General features: G+C 52.8%; 2 protein-coding genes across 6 annotated transcripts; one reads left to right on the top strand and one right to left on the bottom strand.

Annotated features, from left to right (window-relative positions):
- The first annotated feature begins 808 nt into the window (after positions 1-808).
- Egln2 (egl-9 family hypoxia inducible factor 2) lies at positions 809-8,933 on the top strand. Of its 5 annotated transcripts, XM_085842003.1 has the most exons (8): positions 809-888; positions 1,842-2,947; positions 5,976-6,129; positions 6,184-6,194; positions 7,199-7,318; positions 7,682-7,818; positions 8,002-8,069; positions 8,381-8,933. In XM_085842003.1, the coding sequence occupies exons 2-8, from the start codon at positions 2,072-2,074 to the stop codon at positions 8,434-8,436; spliced, it is 1,422 nt and encodes a 473-aa protein (XP_085698129.1). In that variant the 5' UTR covers positions 809-888; positions 1,842-2,071; the 3' UTR covers positions 8,437-8,933. The 5 variants fall into 5 exon arrangements, with proteins under 5 accessions (XP_085698129.1, XP_021024823.1, XP_029335360.1 ...); XM_021169164.3 differs by lacking the exons at positions 5,976-6,129; positions 6,184-6,194; XM_029479500.1 differs by lacking the exons at positions 5,976-6,129; positions 6,184-6,194 and having other exon boundaries at positions 1,842-2,584.
- A 93-nt stretch (positions 8,934-9,026) lies between these two features.
- Positions 9,027-13,429, bottom strand: LOC110299395 (cytochrome P450 2F3-like). Its single transcript, XM_021169065.1, has 10 exons — positions 13,411-13,429; positions 12,333-12,514; positions 11,851-12,013; positions 11,345-11,494; positions 10,928-11,088; positions 10,141-10,317; positions 9,923-10,064; positions 9,634-9,821; positions 9,297-9,438; positions 9,027-9,208 (listed from the first exon to the last, which is right to left on the bottom strand). Exons 1-10 carry the CDS (start codon positions 13,427-13,429, stop codon positions 9,027-9,029), a joined length of 1,506 nt encoding a protein of 501 aa, XP_021024724.1.
- Between the last annotated feature and the right edge of the window lie 5,551 nt (positions 13,430-18,980).

Below are 18,980 nucleotides of genomic sequence, written 5' to 3' on the forward strand. Positions count from 1 at the left end.
CTGATTGCCCACTTGGTAGGCCCTGGAGTTGGTGGAAAGGGTGGGGCATTCAAATAACCCTATTCTCACAGCCCTCCTTGGAATAGTGGTATAAATTTTAAGAGTAGCTTAGTGGTAGAGCGCTTGCATGGCGCGTGCAAAGCTCTGGATTCAGTCTCCAGCACTACAGAAACAAAAAATCCTCCTGGGCTACAGAGGAGCTGGGTTTTGCAAATGTCTTTGTGAGTCTGTCCCAGGTTGCTTTAATCTGACTCCCACAGTTGCCCTGAGGGAGCAGCGAGGAGCGGGTCATGCAAATAGTACACATTTGCCCATTTGTTCTACCGGGTTTCGCTTCTCTAAGGACATCCCGTACTCACCGTTATTTTTTTTTTAAGTGCTTATGTAAATTACTGACGTAGGAATTTACATATACTTTCCAACTAACTGCGCAGTCATTTCTCAATATCCTCTTGGGTTGTGTGCAGGAGCGGCCCATGTAAATGAGACATTTGCATAGCAAATGCCAAGTACCCCGCTGATAGCTGTTCACTGACACTTTTGGCTCCGAGGGTGCTCTTTTGTACCCCTCTCCAAGGGGCCGTCTTGAGAAGTCACAGAACGCCTTTTACTGAACCTGCGTGTCTGCTTTCGCGTGGAAGGGGAGGAGCACATAATGCAAATGAGCCTCGCGTCCCAGACCAACTCACTTGTTGGGCAGTGCGTTCTAAGCCTCCTGTCAACGTGCGGTTCGCGCACGCGCAGTCTCCTCGGCCGGGCCGCTGTCACGTGCCCAGCGGGCGAGGCGGGGGCGGGGCGTCGCGGGCGGTGGGGGGCGGGGTATGGCGCGCTGCGAAGCGCAGGGCGGCTGGCACAAACGGCGGCGCCGAGGCCGGAGGAAAAAACTCGGTGAGGAGGTCGCGCGAAGGGAAAGACCCGGGGAGGAGAAGGAGTCGGTGGCCGGGCGCGGGCGACGGGGCCGGAGGCGGGAGGCGGGAGCGCGCGCGGGCGGCAGCGACCCCACGCTAGGGCGTTGGGGGTGGGGAAGGAAGCGCGCGCCCGGCGCGGCGGGGCGGACCATTGGGGGCCACGGGAGCGCGCAATAACCACCAAGGGGAGGGGCCGGGCCGAGGCGGCCCCGCCTCAGTCGCCCGCGGCGTCCCGCGGCCCCTGGGTCCCGGCGGAGGGGGTTGGGAGGAAGGCAGTCGGGTCGGACTCTGCTCTCGGGCTCCCTTCCGTCAGTCCGTCCGTCTGGCAGGACCTCCCTTCCGGCTGGGTGTGTGTCGGGCCCCAGTAGGCTTCCTCCCGTAGGGCACAGGTCGACCCCACCGGCCCTCCCGCTCCCCTGCCGTCTTGTTTTTCTCCCTGTTCTCTTTGTCCCTGGACTCCCGGTTTTCCCCGCCTGCCCTGGCTCGTAACCTTCCACCCAGGCGATTAGGTTCCCGCGAATGTTGCGCGGTGGCATTGCCCGCTGGTTCCCCACAACCCTGACTTTACCCTAGATTCCACATTCCCGTTTTCTGTGTCATCCTCCCTCATCTCTCTGAGTCTCTATAGAAACCTCAGGCAGGTACCTTGTATTTTCCACTTGCATCGTTGCTTTTCGTCCTCAGATATCTCTGTCTCCCTATCGCCTTCCTCTCTGGGCCGTCATGCAACGTTCTCTGCACTTTCTCTCTATTACTCTTTATGCCAGACATTCCCTCTCAAATTCCCAAGTTATATGCCCCATGTTGTCTCCCTGTGTGCGTGTGTGTTTGTTGTGGCCCAGTCTGTCATCTACTTCCTGCTGGTACCATCCCCACCCCTCTCACCTGCTCGTCTCTTGACTCCTTTTAAGTTCTTCCTTTTCTCTTTTCCAGCCACCCCCATCAGTCCCTTCTCAAGCTCCTAGAGACAACTGTGGACTTGGGGACCAGCGAGCACCCCCAGAGCACTAGAGGAGCCCCTGCTGCCTGCCCTGCCTCACCCTGCCCCACACGAGGCCCAGCGGCCCCGGGCTGCATCAAGTGGAGGAGGAGGAGGCGGAGGAGGGTGGCACCATGGGCCCGGGCCGTGCCCTCCATGCCCGGGGGATGAAGACACTGCTGCCATGGACAGCCCGTGCCAGCCGCAGGCCCTGAATCAAGCTCTCCCTAAGTTGCCAGGGTCTGTGTCAGAGTCCTTGGAGTCTAGCCGAGCCAGAATGGGGGTGGAGAGTTACCTGCCCTGCCCTCTGCTCCCGGCCTATCACCGTCCAGGAGCATCTGGGGAGGCCTCGGCTGGCAATGGGACCCCCAGAAGCACAGCCACTGCTACTACGACCACTGCCAGTCCCCTGCGGGAGGGCTTTGGTGGGCAGGATGGTGGTGAGCTTTGGCCACTGCAGAGTGAAGGTGCTGCTGCGTTGGTCACCAAGGAGTGCCAGCGACTGGCGGCCCAGGGTGCCCGGCCTGAGGCCCCCAAACGGAAGTGGGCCAAGGATGGTGGGGATGCCCCTTCACCCAGCAAGAGACCGTGGGCCAGACAAGAGAACCAGGAGGCCAAGGGGGAAAGTGGTATGGGCTGTGACAGCGGTGCCAGCAACAGCAGCAGCAACAGCAACACTACCAATAGCAGTGGCGAGGCAAGTGCTAGGTTGAGGGAGGAAGTCCAGCCATCTGCACCTGAGCGCCTGGCCCTGGACTATATTGTGCCTTGCATGCGGTACTATGGTATCTGTGTCAAGGACAACTTCTTGGGGGCAGTACTGGGTGGCCGTGTGCTGGCTGAGGTGGAAGCCCTGAAGTGGGGCGGGCGTCTCCGTGATGGGCAACTAGTGAGCCAGCGGGCGATCCCACCGCGCAGCATTCGTGGGGACCAGATTGCCTGGGTAGAAGGTCACGAGCCAGGCTGCCGAAGCATTGGTGCCCTCATGGCTCACGTGGACGCAGTAATCCGCCACTGTGCAGGGCGGCTGGGCAACTACGTCATCAATGGGCGCACCAAGGTAAGGCACTTTTCTGGTGCGTGCCTGATGCTGTGGCATGGGGGTCTGGAGACAAGCCTCTGTGGGTTATATAGCAGGGTGTAGGCACCTCCGTCAGAGGGGCTACAGTTACCTCCCTCTAGACTTTGAGTTTTGTACCTGAAATAGTTCAGCCTGGGGTTCTTGACCTTGGAAGACCCAGAGCCCCTGACTGTCCAGACTCTCCTTCGACCACGGGTAGTTAAGCTGGCAAGCAGATGGCAGAACCAGAGGGCGGAGGGAAGGCTGGCAGTGTCGAGTTAGCCTAGGCCGAGGATGGGGTGCTGCCTGTCTAGTTGAGCACGGAGCCTGGCCTCCTTTCTGCCCTGTGAGCCAACTCTTGGAGCCAGGAGACTAGGAGCAGCTTCCCAATGGTGACACTGGGTGACAGTGTGCTGGCCCAGGTAGAGCACTTGTCAGCATCTTTCCCACTCTTCCCCGCCCCAGTCCCTGTTCTCCGTTCTCTGACCGTTTGTCACTTCCTACCTGCATGTCTCTGATCTCTTTCCTTGACCCTCTCTGCCTTTATATTTTTCTCCTCTATGCCTCCTTGTTGCAGAACAGTAGTTCTTAATGGTTTTGAAGTCAAGGCTTTTCGGATAAATCTGCTGAAAGCCATAGACCTTCTTGGGAAAGGTGTACATTTGGTTGGAGTTAGTGGCCAGTTGTCAGGAGCCGACTGGACAGACAGTGACCTCCACGGCCTTTCTAGTCTGTTGACATACTTGTTTTCTTCAATGGAAGGGTGTGTGAGTCTGAGGCTTGGTGTGATCTGAATACAGTCCATTGAGAGAGTGCCTGCTGCAGGCTGGTGGTCTTACGGACTGTGCTCTGCCCTAATGGTGCCCTTCCTTATCTCCACTGTCCTATCTTGGGTTCTGCCTCAGAACAGCTTTCTTTTCCAACTGGAACTGGCTTGGGGACCATGGCCCCTGCCTCCCATCCCCCAGGCTTTCCTCCCTACCCCAGCTGGAACCTGTCCTACTTCCATCTCCCTCCTGTTACTTGATAGCTGAAGAGCCAGAGCTGGCTCCTCCCTGGGTTTGGCTTCTGTGCAGGCAAGATCGGTGTTGCTTCCCCAGCTCAGCAGCTTTGCAGGAGGGAAGTCAGTGGGGACACCAGGAGATCTGAGCACCCAGGGACTGGGACATAGCTTTGTAGCCTCAGAGGATGAGAAAGCTGGTTCAAGTGCCTGGCTACTCAAGCCATTTGGGAAAGCAATTTGAAGGAATAGGTGGGGCCTCCCCCCACCTGTGTTAGTGACAGGACCTGCGCTAGGACTGCAGAGGGCTGAGTCAGGTTCTTTTAAGTGGCTCTTATCCCTCGGGAGGAAATAACAGCTCAGATTGGTGGAAGGACAGAGGGAGCTAGCCCAAGCATTCTACATGGCAACTCCATGCTCTCCCACTTACAAAGGAAGGGCCACATGTAGCCTCCCTTTCTGTGCTCGAGAGTGCGACTGTGGCGTATTGAAGTGATCTGAGGCAGTGGCAGTGAGGACACCGGCCAGAAGTGTGGCCTTGACCAGTAGTAACCTAACCTAGGTCATTGCTGAGCAGAGCTCTTCCTCTGCCTTTCCCTTCCCTTCTTTCCCTGTCTCTTCTCTGTGGACTTGACTGGCATCAGGTTGAGCAGAGGGATTCCCCAGGGAGGGTCCAGCTAGTGTAGTTTGCCCCTTTAATTGTAGCTTGGAGCAGGTCTGCTGTCTGACTGAGTCACTGGCTTCTGATAATGGTGCGTATGGCATGGTAGGGTCCGTGGTACATTATTCCAATAGCGGTGATTCCAGCATCCTGGAGAGTAAATTCCTTTGTCACTCTACTGCTGTCCCTGTGGTTGGAACTTTTCCCGGGGGTGGGGTGGGGGGGTGTTGCTGTTGAGAGCAGCACTTTGATACTGCAGGTAGAACCCAGCGTACTCTGGCTTGGCCCAGAGCTTCTTGACCTAGATGCTGAGTCCTGAGCAGTAGTGTGGTGAGACAAGTCCACCAGAGAACACCACATGGACACTCTTAAAGCCCAAAAGGTTTCATTGCTGCCTGTCAGCTGCGTGCAGAACTTGCCTAGATCATGCAGCCCTGAGCCTTACAGCTGTGTGTCTTTTATGCACAAACAGCATGTTCTGGTTGGCACATTTCAGTTTAGAAAGAAGCAGAACTACAGAAGCCAAGACAGAAGAGCAAGGTTGGTGCATTTAGGATTTTCTTGGAACCATGGGCTACATCTTTGTTCTGTTCTGACAGGTATTGGGGCTCTTATATGCTAGGTTTTGAGGTCAGGACAGTTCCCCTAACATGATGCTAGTTGTGCTAAGGTCTAGGGACCTGTTAAAATAACACAGACAGGATTGCAGGCTTTGAGGTGGGGAGAAGGTAGGTGTGTTGAGGCTTGGAGCAGAGGGAGAGTCAACTTGCAGGACGGTGGTCTTGGCCCTATGGTGGGAAATTGTACTTTTCCAGGTGTGTAGTGCTGTGTGGTGATTGATTAAAGGTAGTAAGTACAGCACTGTCTGCTGTCCCCATCTTCTTCGAAGAACCTGCTTGAGCCCTGATTGGATTTCCAGCTCAAGAGGCCTTGCCCATCTCTAATCAGTGACTCATTGATTCCAAGCCACCAGGCCATAGCCACATGCTTTCCTCCCAGTGAGTGGTTGCCTAGAGGGCCATCCCATCTGCAGAAGTCATGCAGAGAAGACTTGCCCTCCTGAGCTCAGAGGCCAGGTTTTCTCCCTGGGGGCCTTGTCACTTACTGTACCCTGGTAATGGAGCTCATTCCTGCTGTGTAGCCTTACTAAGGCTCTTTCCCAAAGTAGGGTGTGTGCTGGGTCAGGTGTACAGATGGGATGCAGAGAGGACTTGAGTGTGCACAGCGCGGTGAACCCTAGGATTAGTGCGTGGAGGAGTCTTGAGAGGAGGGTGTAGGGCTGAGTGCTGGGGAAGCCTCCTGTTTCAGCAGCACACATTGATGGATCTGATTATGAGTGTGTTTCTATGGTTGTCTTGTTGGGCTAGGTTGGACCCAAAAGTGTAGCTGAGCATTGTCAGGGAACCCCAGCTTGCAGAGTAGTACCTGAGTGGCAGGATCAAGAGAAATGGTTGCTGACTGGGCAAAAGCCAAAGGGTTCTCATGCTAACTACGTCACTTTGCTTACTGTGAACTCTCCCAGTGGAGTTGCACTGGGGTGACTCTGACTTTGTAACGTTTCAGCTTGTGCTTCAGTTCTCTGTCCTGTGGCAGCAGGCGCTGTATCTTTGCAGATGCACACAAGTTAGTTCAGTTCTTAGCATCCTGTCAAGTGGCGTTACCTCAAGTGGGGAACTTAATTTCCTTCCCCAGTGCCACAGCTCATTCGGCTACAGAGACTTGACCCTGCTTATTGGGTCTGCAGAGGTGGCTGGGCCTTGTCTGTTAGCTTCCTGGTAACAAATGTCCTCAGGCCCTGGCTGTCTGGTTGAGAGACAGGGAAATCTGGAGCCCTAAGGCAGACCTGTGCCCACAGAGATGAGACCTGGTGGAGGCCTGCCTCTGAGATGTTGTCAGAGGAGTTAATGGGAGGGAGGTGCTTATCAGCCCCATTTTACAGAGGGGTAGGTGAGGCCTATTGGAGCACTGGGGATGGCAGCAGTGTGCAGCATGCTTGGAGCTGGAGTTCTAGGTCAGGTTCCTGTCCTATATTCATGGGACAGATCCTGTAGCTGGAGAATAGTCAAGTGTAGTCAAGTCAGCATGACTTCACAGTAGAATCACCTGAGAGAACCTTGAAAAAAAAATCTAGGCTGTACCTTCTTCGAACTCTAACAGAACTAACTGGAAGAGGCTCCAGACTCAAGGAGCCTCCATATCTCAAAACTTAGGAGATTCTGTGCTCTCCCTGAGTACTTGAAGCCAGCCTTAAAGCTGCCGTGCTTAGTGCTGGATCACAGGTGTGCACCACACACCACTACACATGGCTAAGGTCAGGATCTCTCTAACAAGCACAAACCATCATTTACATGTTGAGTCCCTCCGGTTCTAGGGTGGGGATGGTCGTGGGAGTGTGGCTTGTTGAGGCGAAAGAGCTTAGATTTCTGTGAACTTGAGGATGGAATCCGGCTGAAAGAGGACAAAGGTCTCTTGGGTTGGAACTCCATAACCTAAGATGATAAAGGAAAGACCTAGGGCAGGAATGGTTAGCCTGCTTCCTCACGGTGTCTCTGCCTGGTCTCAGTAAACCACCTTCCTCCATTTCTACCAGGCCATGGTGGCGTGTTATCCAGGCAATGGGCTCGGGTACGTGAGGCATGTTGACAATCCCCACGGCGATGGGCGCTGCATCACCTGTATCTATTACCTGAATCAGAACTGGGATGTTAAGGTAGGGTTTGGGGTTGGGATGGTATGCTTATGTTCCAGCTGGGATCCTGCCCTCCACTCCTCAGCTCACAGGGCAGTGACATCTGCAGGCTCCTCTTCAGCTGACTGTGGGCCCTCCCTCTTTTCCGGGAATGGTGCCTCTGCTTAGCCCCACCCAGACTTGTACATTCTCCCCCTTTTCCTGTCTTTAGTAGCTTCCTGCCCATCTCCATGGCAATGTAGACTCTGGGCTGTCATTCATTTTAAGGGCCTGAGTGTTGGGAGGGAGTGATGTGTGCTGGCGCTGCGCCCCCTGGTGGGCACATGGGTGCGGTGTAAGACAGGGTACAGGCTTCACCAGTAGACTCATCTGGCCTGCCCCCAGGTGCATGGCGGCCTGCTGCAGATCTTCCCCGAGGGTCGGCCAGTGGTAGCCAACATCGAGCCACTCTTTGACCGGTTGCTCATTTTCTGGTCTGACCGACGGAACCCACATGAGGTGAAGCCAGCCTATGCCACCAGGTATGACCTGTACTTTAGGGATTGTCCAGCTGCTTCCCCTGTGCCAAACATTTCTTAGCTTGTCCCCAGTCCCCAGAGTTGACAGGGGAGTGATGAGATGCTGAGAAGGCCTAAGTGGGACCTGCAAGGGTGGAGGTGGCTCTAGAACGGCAGAAAAGTCATTCTGACTGCCCAATTTTTCAGGTACGCCATCACTGTCTGGTATTTTGATGCCAAGGAACGGGCAGCAGCCAGAGACAAGTATCAGCTAGGTACGTGCTTTCTTCCTTTGTCCTTCCTAGTCCCTGTGTGCTGCCAGGTCCTTAGCCTTTTTTACCCCTTGGGTGCTGAGAGTGGTTCCCAGGGCCTTTGCCACACTAGACCAGCACTGCCGCCAGCCCACTCCTACAGGTCTTTCTCGCCAGTCCCTTTGCCCGGTTCTTGCCTACTTTCCTGGTATCTCCAACCTGAGACCCATTTTTTTTTTTTTTCTGTTAATGCTCTCCCTATCTTCCCAGGTTTCTTTTGGTTTCTTTGTCCCTTCCTAGTGATTCACAATTTCTTGTCTTCCTCTCATCCTCAGCATCGGGACAGAAAGGTGTCCAAGTACCAGTATCACAGCCAACTACACCTACCTAATGGCCAGCCCCAGAGCTGCGTGGACCAGCAGCAGCTCCTGCCTCAGTGCCCGCTCCTTTCCTGCCACTGCTGCTGCTTCTGGCTTGCCTCTGTACTGTGTGGTGTGGAGGGCACTAAGTGTCACTGAGGAGCAACAAGAAGAAACCTCTGCTGCCCTGTGAGCGAGCGGTGCTGGGTTTTGACCTTGGCAGTGGCCAGTGTGGCTGGCGGTCATGTCTGGTGGCCGTGTTTGGTCTGTTGAGTGTAGAGCTGAGAAGAGGCAGGATTTGGGGTTGAGGTGAGTCATGGCCTCTTGCTGGAAAGGTGTGTTGGGGTGGGGGTGTCATCTCACCCTCGTCCCCACTCCTCCGGCCTGGAATGTGAAGTGACTCCCCAGCCCCTTTGGCTGTGGCACTGTATGGACTGGGTGCCACTGTCTGGGCAGAGTAGGGTGCCATGACGAGCATGGGTATGGAGGTTCTGCCAGCCAAGAAATAAAAGTTTACCTCAGAACCGCACACACTTGTATTCCTCTCTGTAAAGAGATTTACACGTATAGTTAGGGCAGGTAAGGATATTAGGGCCACTGAGGTCACTAGTGAAGCCCAAGCTCAGCGGGCCACCAAGCGGAGCTGGAAGGCTGGGGGCACATTGCCCAGACCAGTACACTGTGGGGTAAGGTTGATGTTGGCAGGACTTCCCACGGGGAGCAGGGAGAACTTCTGCAGGATAGCCGTCAGGAAGAGGAAGATCTCGGAGCGGGCTAGGCCAGCACCCAGGCACATCCGCTTTCCTGTGGGTGTGGATGCAGGTGTGGGATGAGCAAGCCCCTGCCAGTCCCCCAAGGCTAGCCACTCAGGTCCCTCCCTCCTACCCCAGACCTAAGGCAAAGGGCATGAAGGCATCACTGTTCTGGAACTCGCCGTTGTCATCCAGGAAATTGGTGGGATTGAAATGGTCAGGGTCCTTGAATTGGGTGGGATCCCGGTGTGCAGACACAAGCAGGGGAATCACAAATGTGCCCTGTGGGTAACACAGTGTTGTTGCTGGCACCTAACACAGGGCCCTGCCGTGCTGGGCAAGTGATCTCACATAGCTACACCCCAGCCCCTAAGGTGGTTGGAAGAGCCTAGGAGGGAGGCCCCGGGGTACTGGTTGTGTTAGCCCTCACTGAACCTAGTCTCTGAATTGTCCCCTTCTCCCCGGCTCCCTGTGCACCTTGTGCAGGAAATGGCTCTTGAGGTTCACGTCTCGGGTGAGGGCCCGGGGCAGCCCCAGTGGTAGCACACTGATGAAACGCTGGATCTCATGCAGCACCGCATTGGTGTAAGGCAGGCGGGCACGGTCCTCTATTCTAGGGGCCCGGGTCCGACCTACAGTGGCGTCCAGCTCCTCTTGCACCTTGGCTGAGGTCATTGGAGGCTTTGAGTTGTGCTTTACTGAGACCCCACCCCAGCCACCCTCTCTTCACTTAGGGGGAGGGGAGGGGTGGACCCAGTTCTCAAACCTGCCACCTCGGGGTACTTGAGCATAATGAGGAGCCCATAACGTAGAGTAGTGCTTGTGGTTTCAGTGCCACCAAAGAAAAGATCGTGAGTAGTCATCACCAGTGTCTCGTCCTGGAAATGGCTTTCCAGGTCCTGCTGCTCCTGGGAATGGACAGAGGTGCTCTAATGCCTGCTGCTTGGCAAGGTGGGTATGGTTAAGGGTAGCAGGGACTGGTACCTTATCCATTTGGTCGAGGAAACAATCTATGAAGTCACGGGGTTCCCCAGTCTGTCGTGACTGCCGGTGCCACTGAATTTGCTCAGAGATGAAGAGTCGGAGCTCTTGGAAGTTTTTAAATATTCGGTGGTGGGGCCCAGGGATCCAGTCCATGAAGGATGGGAACATATTGTATATCTGGAGAGACAGAGTTCTCTCCTTTCCTCTGCTCCTCCCCTCCCCTCCCCTCCCCTCCCCTCCCCTCCCCTCCCCTCCCCTCCCCTCCCTTCCCCTCCTCTCCCCTCCCCTCTTTCTCTCTCTCTCTCTCTCTCTCCCTCCCTCCCTCCCTCCCTCCCTCCCTCCCTCCCTCCCTCCCTCTCTCTCTCTCTCTCTCTCTCTCTCTCTCCCTCCCTCCCTCCCTCTCTCTCTCTCTCTCTCTCTTTCTCTCTCTTTCTTTCTTTCTTTCTTTCTTTCTTTCTTTCTTTCTTTCTTTCTTTCTTTCTTCCTTTCTCACTGTCCTTGGCTAACCTGGAACTTTATATGTAGACCAGGTTGGCCTCAAATTAGAGATCCTCCTGCCTCTGCCTTCCCAGTACTGGGATCAAAGGCATGTGCCATCATACCCTGCTGAAATAGTCTTAATAGGGCCCTGGACAAGGCCATGGTTTCTTAGTGGAAAAATCAAATCAGGACTTCCTGTGTTATAGAACTTTGTCATTAAATCTGTAGCCACTGTAGATAGGGCTATGCCCCTGGAATTTGGCACAGGGCTGCATGTAAAATGAGAAATTGGAGTCCATCCTCTCACCTCACCCCATCGGGAACTCATGATACAGAAATTGTCACTGAAGAGGTTCAGTAGCCTCAGGAACTCTGGGTCCCCATAGTTATAGCGCTTTCCGAAGACCACAGTACAAATGACATTGGATACAGCGTTATCCAGTATCTGCTGGGGGTCAAATGGAGCTCCTGGGGGGTGAGAGCAGCTCTGAGTAATCAAGCTGTGGTCCCCTAAAAGTGACATTTAGTAAGATCTGCAGAGGGGACCCTCATCCTCAAGCCTCTAGCACCCTCACACAGAAGCTGTGTCCCTCCTCCACATAGCTCCCTTGGATTTGCACAGTCCATCAGTCACCCACCCCCCACACCCCCACTTCCCACTCCCCACACCCCCCCCCCCCCCGACCCCAAACCAGGTGGTTATGCTTTCCCTGCCGGACCACACCCATGGTAGCTTGAAATTCATCCAGCACACATGCTGCCTCCTCCAGGATGCGATCCTCAATGGTACTCCTACCCACGCCAAACTCCCTCAACACTCCAAGTGCAAAGTTTCGAAGCGTGTGCCAACGCGGCCCGTTAGAAAACGCAATGCCTACAGTGGGAACCAAAACTCAAGAGTTGGCCACGCTGGGCCTAGTCGCTCGCTTCCTTACCGCTCTAAGGATGACTTCTTACTGCATGGTGCTTCCCAGACCATATGCCAAGCACCTCAGCTGAAACCACGCAGCCTGACCTCATCTTTGCGGGTAGGATCCCTGACCAGCTCTTAGGGCTTAGGAACTTCGGCTGCTATTGGTTACATTGTGAACCTCTACTGGACCCCAGGCCTAATAGTTCATCCTCATTAGCACCATTCTTTATTAGGCATCTCCCATTTTGCTCGGCTTCACTGGTCCTTAGACCAAGTTGAGAGGTCTAGTACTCACTTCCACCCACCCTGGGCCTCACCGTTTCCGCGGGTGAAGCGGTCGAAGACAGCCATGGCCCCGCGGCCAGAGAACGCATCTGCTTGCAGTACTAATGCATCCCGGAGCGCCTCATAGCCGCACAGCACCACTGCAGGGAGCGGGCCCAGCCATACGGTGAACACTGGGCCCCAGTGGCTGGAGAGCTATGGGAAGCACCATGGAGACCTCAGAGCTCTCATCTTCCTTAGACCCCAAAGTTTCCGTCTCATGCCCTCATTCTACAGGTCTAGTTCTAATCCGCCCCACTTTTCAGACCCTTGAGTCTAGGCACCAGCTCTTAGACACAGGGGCCCAGGCCTCACTGTCCTCAGACACAGGGGATCAGACTCCAGCCTTCCTCCCTCAGACACAGGAGGCTCCCAATCCTGTCTCTTCAGTGAACTGGGATTTCTACCCCTCTTCTGGCTGGGGCACAACAGCACCTTCACAAATCCACCTCTCCCAACCCACAGTAGGAGCTACCTCCATGAGCACACGGTCCAAGTTTCCAGACTGTAGCTGTAGCAAGTTCCCCAGCAACGGGAGAGGTGCAGGCCCAGGGGGTAAGTCTTTCTGCATCTGAGCTCGGTGGACCAACCTGCCCCACCAAAGCAACAGCATTAGAATCAGCAGCAGCAGCAGTGCCAAGCAGGTGACCATCCTGTCTAAGATCCTCAATGTGCGGTAGCAGTTGAATTGACAGGGGATTTAAGGGGCAGAGAAGCAGGGCGGAGACTAATGTGGGAGGTGCAAGAGTTTGAGACTTCTCTGTTCCTTGAATGCCTAACCCTACATCCCCACTCAGCTTCTAGCTCTCATATCTATTTTCCCTGAGACTGTGTGTGTGTGTATGTGTGTGTGTGCGTGCGCACATCCCCCCAAGTCCCCTGTACCTGTAAGACCTGTTCTCAGTTCCCCACTGTTTCTGGAGGACTGTTCTGGACAGTACCTTCAAATGCCAGACAGGTCTACCTCCTGCTTCCTGAGTACGCTCCTGACTGACTCTTAAAGACACCACTGACATTGTAACATCACTGGCCTGGCACTCCTGGGCTCTGTGCCTTTGGTTCCTAGGAATTCACACCTGGGACTTTATCACTTCTGTTACTTTTCTTTTTTCTTTTTATAAATAACCTTTATTTTATTGTATAAGTGCTTTGCTTACTTGACTTGTAAATCTCAGCACCACACGTGTTCCTGGTGCCCAGAGAGGCCAGAGGAAGGCATCAGATCCCGTGGAACTGAAGTAACAAATGATGCCAAGCTGCAATGTGGGTATTGGGAGTTGAACCCTGGTCCTCTGGAAGAACAGTCAGTGGTCTGAATCCTGAAGCCACTCTCCAACCCCCCCCCCCCCCCCCACACACACACACCTTTAAAAAGACTGGGTCTTATCAGGTAGTACTGACCCACACCTTCAATCCCAACACTCAGGAGGCAAAGGCAGGAGGGTGGGTCTCTGAGTTCAAGGTCAGCCTGGTCTACAGAGTGAGTTCTAGAACAGCAAGGGCTACTCAGAGAAACCCTGTCTTGGGGAGAAAACAAAGTGTACCCCACCCACCGTGCCTGGCTCTTTCCATTGCTCCCGGAAGCCTGTCTGTTCATGGACCTGGCTTCCCTAGTGTCCCTGCTGCTCCTCCTCAGCTTCCTGGTGCCTGCCGGCCTATGGCTTCTGGATGCTGTCTCACATACATCTCTGCTTACACCTTGCCCCAGACTCAGGTCAACTCTATCCCCCTGGTTTTCATGCCCTGCCAAGGTCCCAGGTCTGTTACTACACCACCTGGTCTCCACAGCCCTCAGGAGGGACAACTATCTGAGACTAGGGCACAGGCTGGAGGGCCCACTCCTGCAACAGCCCCTGGGTGTGGCTGTCAGTTCTTAAGGACAGGCTGTTCGGGAATGTGGGCCACCTTCCTGCCCCCGCCTTGCCTGTTAGATCTAGTTTTCCTGCTTGGCAGGGAGCCCAGACCTGGGGGGCAAGGTAGGGGACCCTGGAAGAGGCTGGGGTTGATTCATTTCTGGAAGTGTCTCAGCATCCCGTCCCTGTCTTTGTTCCTTAGTCTCCCTCTAATCTCTGTGTTCCACTGTTCTCTGTACCTGCTTATTTCTATTACCCTCTACCTCAGTCTTAATTCTCTCTCTTTCTCTCCTTCATCCCCCTTCCCCAACATGACTCTTTCCCTCTCTGTATGTCTCTAGGTCTGTAGTTTTATTTTTTGATTTTGATTTTATTTTATGTGTGTGAGCATTTTGCTTGCATGTGTATCTCTGTGAACCACAGGTGTGCCTGGTGCCCAGGAAGGTCAGAAGAGGTCATCATATCCCATGGAGCTATAGATATGGGTGGTTGTAAGCTACGGTGTGGAAGCCAGGGCCTTGAACCCGAGGTCTATAAGAACAAGTACTCTTAGCTCCTGAATCATGTCTCCAGCACCCACCCGCCCTCCCACCCTCTTTTAAAGACGAGGGCTCAAGTATTCCAGGCTGGTCTGCAACAGCTAATGTAGCCAAGGATCCCTTGGGACTCCTGATCTGCTTCTGCCTCCTAAGTCCTGGGCTTCCAGGCACGTGTCACCAATGCTTTTCAGTCAGTGCAGGCACCTGTGTGCTAGGCAAGGACTGAGTAGCATCCTCAGCCCTCTGCTCTCTGCCGTGCTGTCCTCTCTCAGGTCTCTGCAGCAGCATCCTCTGGGCAGGAACTAGGTGACAGACAGGGCTGAGGGCCAACACCCTTACTCAGGGGCCAACTGCACTGGAGAATGAGATGTTCTTGCCCAGCCCTTCCCGTATGAGTCAGACTGACAGGATCTGGCTCTCTTTCCAACTCCTGGTCCCTCTTTTCATTGTATTGGTCTATACCCTGAAATGTCAGCTTTCCAAACCCAGGACTTTTTAAAAATTTAATTTCATCTTTTTACTTATTTACTTTACATCCTGCTCACTGCCTCCCTCCAGGTCACCCCTTCCCACAATCTCTCCCTCCCTCCCTCCCTCCTTCCCTCCCTCTTCTCCTCTGAGCCGGTAGGGCCCCCTGGGATCCTCCCACCCTGGCACTTTAAGTCTCTTTAAGGCTAGGATCTTTCTCCTTCATTGAGCCCAGACAAAGTAGCCCACCTAGAAGGACATATCTCACATACAGGCAGCAGCTTGTGGGACAGCCCCTGCTCCAGTTGTCTAAGATCCACATGAATGTCAGTCTGCACAGCTGCTACATATGAGCGGGGAAGCCTAGGTCCAGCTCGTGTATGCTCTTTGGCTGATGCTTCAGTCTCTGAGAGCCCAAGGGTCCAGGTTAGTTGACTCTGTTGGACTTCCTGTAGAGTCCCTATCCCCTTCAGGGCCTGCAATCCTTCCTCCTGTTCTTCGGATTTATTTTTTTTAAGCCCTGTTTTGTACTTGAAATCATTCTAATTTCTTTTTTTAATCAAGTTTTTATTAGCACATGTTGTACATAATAACAGGTTTTTGTTGTTGTTGTTGTTTTGTTTTTTTTTTTTGTTTTTTCGAGACAGGGTTTCTCTGTGTAACCCTGGCTGTCCTGGAACTCACTCTGTAGACCAGGCTGGCCTAGAACTCAGAAATCTGCCTGCCTCTGCCTCCTGAGTGCTGGGATTAAAGGCGTGCGCCACCATGCCCGGCCAACAGGTTTCATTATGACATTTTCGTGTACACACACACACACACACACACACACACACACAGAGTACATTTTGGTCACATCCTTTCATTTCTTTACCATCTCTTGTCCAATTCTGGCCCCTCACTCATTCCTATCCTCCCATCCTCTTCCTAGCTAGTCCTCCTACTTTCCTGCCCCACTCCCTTTTTTGGGTCAACAAGGGAGTCTAATTAGAATCTCTTACAGAAGCATGAACAACTTAGCAGAGGCTACACCACTGAAGACTGTGTCTTGTCCTCTCCCAGCAACCATTAGTTTCCTGTAGATCTTCAGGGAGGGGCAAGGCCCTGTGAGCTCCTACTCCTTCAAAAGCAGGGATTTTTTTTTTTCCCCAGCCAATTAAAAAAACGTTGGATGTGTTCATGTGTGTGCTTGTGTGTGAGCATGTGCATGAGTGGAAACTGTGCTTTCCACCTAATTTCTTTTTTGTGTGAGTCTCTCACCTTCCAGACTCAGCTAGATGGGTTGGCTGGTATACTGGCTAGTTTTGTGTCAACTTGACACAGCTGGAGTTATCACAGAGAAAGGAGCTTCAGTTGAGGAAATGCCTCCATGAGATCCAACTGTAAGGCATTTTCTAAATTAGTGATCAAGGGGGAAAGGCCCCTTGGGGGTGGGACCATCTCTGGGCTGGTAGTCTTGGGTTCTATAAGAGAGCAGGCTGAGCAAGCCAGGGGAAGCAAGCCAGTAAGGAACATCCCTCCATGGCCTCTGCATCAGCTCCTGCTTCCTGACCTGCTTGAGTTCCAGTCCTGACTTCCTTGGTGATGAACAGCAGAATGGAAGTGTAAGCCGAATAAACCCTTTCCTCCCCAACTTGCTTCTTGGTCATGATGTTTGTGCAGGAATAGAAACCCTGACTAAGACAGCTGGCAATAGGGATGCCCTGTCTCTGCCTTATTGACACTGGGATTTATAGGCATGTGCCACAGTGCCTAGCTTTCCTTTTTCTTTTTTCAAAAAAAGATTTATTTATTTTATGTATATGAGTACACTGTAGCTGTCTTTAGACACAGAAGAGGGCGTCGGATCCTATTACAGATGGTTGTGAGCCACCATGTGGGTGCTGGGAATTGAACTCAGGACCTCTGGAAGAACAGTCAGTGCTCTTAACCTCTGAGCCATCTCTCCAGCCCATGTGCCTAGCTTTTACATGGGTACTGGAGATGGAATTCATATCCTCATGCTTGGACAGTTAATTTACAGACTGAACCACCTTCCTAGACCTAGTCTTAACCATTTTGGGGCAGGAAGTGAGTTCAAGACAGACTTTTTCTGTGCAACTCTGGCTGTCCTGGAACTTGCTCTGTAGACCAGGCTGGCCTAGAACTCAGAGATCCACTTGCCTCTGCTTCCCAAGTGCTGGGACTAAAGGTGTGTACCACCACTGCCTAGTTTATAGTCTTGACCACTTTTAAAAACATTTTTTTTTTTTTTGAGGTGGGAATCTCACTGTGTAATGTAGCCTGGCCTTCAGTTCTCCATTCTCCTGTTGTAGCCTTTCTAGTGCTGGGATCACAAGTAGGTGCCATTGTGCCAGGTTTGTGTTGTCCATTCCTGTACGTCAACCATCTAAAAGAGTGCCCCATGCAAAGTAAGCCTCTTGTATCATGTGAGCCAGTTCACAGTTGTTTCTCAGCTTCCTTCTGCTCTCCTGCTCTTCTGCTCTCTGTTCCTTCTCCTCTCCCTCCAAGTCTCCATCTGTGTCAGTTACTTTTCTGTTTCTGTGATATACCATGACAGAAGGGTTTACTGGGGCTTAGAGTTCTAAAAGGGCAAGAACCCATCTCTGCAGGGAAGCGTGGCAGCAGGCGGCCACATGGCATCTGGAGCAGTGCTGAGAGGGCATGGCTTGAACTGCAAGCAACTACAAGCAGGAATTAGAGAGCTCACTGGGACTGGTGCCAGTCTTTGAATACTTGAAGTTCACCCCCAGTGGCATACTTACTCCAGCAAGGCCCACACCCCCTAAACTTTGTCCACTACCACCACCAGTGGAGGATGCCACCAAACACACAGATGCCCAAGACCATGGGGAACATCTCATTCAAACCACCACACCATCCCCTGGTCCTCAGAAACTGCTCTCTGCTTACAATGACTATGACTCCCCTCTCCATGGCGACCCCCGTCTTCTTTTTTTCTCAGCACCTTTCTTTCTTTCTTTCTTTTTTTTTTTTTTTTTTAAGATTTATTTATTTATTATATGTAAGTACACTGTAGCTGTCTTCAGACACTCCAGAAGAGGGCATCAGATTTCGTTAGGGATGGTTGTGAGCCACCATGTGGTTGCTGGGATTTGAACTTCAGACCTTTGGAAGAGCAGTTGGGTGCTCTTACCCACTGAGCCATCTCACCAGCCCACCTTTCTTTTTTAGAATGTTTTTAAAAAAGATTTATGTATTTATTTTATGCATGTGAGTACATTGTAGCTGTTGTACAGATGGTTGTGAGCCTTTGTACTGGCTAGTTTTGTGTCAACCTGACACAGCTGGAGTTATCACAGAGAAAGGAGCTTCAGTTGGGGAAATGCCTCCATGAGATCCAACTGTAAGGATCTCTGTAAGGATCCAGTTGTAAGCATTTTCTCAAGTGGTGATCAAGGAGAAAGGCCCCTTGTGGGTGGTGCCAACTCTGGGCTGGTAGTCTTGGGTTCTATAAGAGAGCAGGCTGAGCAAGCCAGGGGAAGCAAGCCAGTAAGGAACATCCCTCCATGGCCTCTGCATCAGCTCCTGCTTCCTGACCTGCTTGAGTTCCAGTCCTGACTTCTTTCAGTGATGAACAGCAATGTGGAAATGTAAGCTGAATAAACCCTTTCCTCCCCAACTTGCTTCTTGGTCATGATGTTTGTGCAGGAATAGAAACCCTGACTAAGACAGCCTTCATGTGGTTGTTGGGAATTGAATTTTTAGGACCTCTGCTCGCTCCGGTGAACCCCGCTCGCTCAGTCCCTGCTTGCTCTGACCCAAAGATTTATTTATTATAAAATAAAACATTTATTATGCACCAGAAGAGAGTGTCAGATCTCATTATGGATGGCTGTAAGCCACCACATGGTTGCTGAGATTGCTGGGTTACTCAGGACCTTCGGAAGAGCAGTCACTGCTCTTACCCGCTGAGCCATCTCTCCAGACCCTCTCAGCACTTTCTTTGTCCTCTGGCTGCCCTTTCTCCTCAGCTCCCACCCAGTGTAACAGGGCAGCTGTGTTGGGGTGTGTTTTTGGCAGAGTCCTGCAAGGTTGTTGCTCCTCACTAAGCCCTTTGCTGAAGGGGAAGCCAACCTAGATGTTTAAGATATTAACTGCTAAATCTTCAGATCTTTAGATTTACTAAACCCAGAATGTCTTGTACCCTTCATAACCCTTTGTAATAATCCTTAGTGTTTTCTTCCCGTACTGAGGACACAGCCTTGGGCTCTGTACCCTCCCCCACCTCCAAGCTTCATGGGG

This window comes from Mus caroli, unplaced genomic scaffold, assembly GCF_978045245.1.
Source record: "Mus caroli unplaced genomic scaffold, Mus_caroli_1 scaffold_8, whole genome shotgun sequence".
In the NCBI taxonomy this organism is placed as follows: Eukaryota; Metazoa; Chordata; class Mammalia; order Rodentia; family Muridae; genus Mus; species Mus caroli.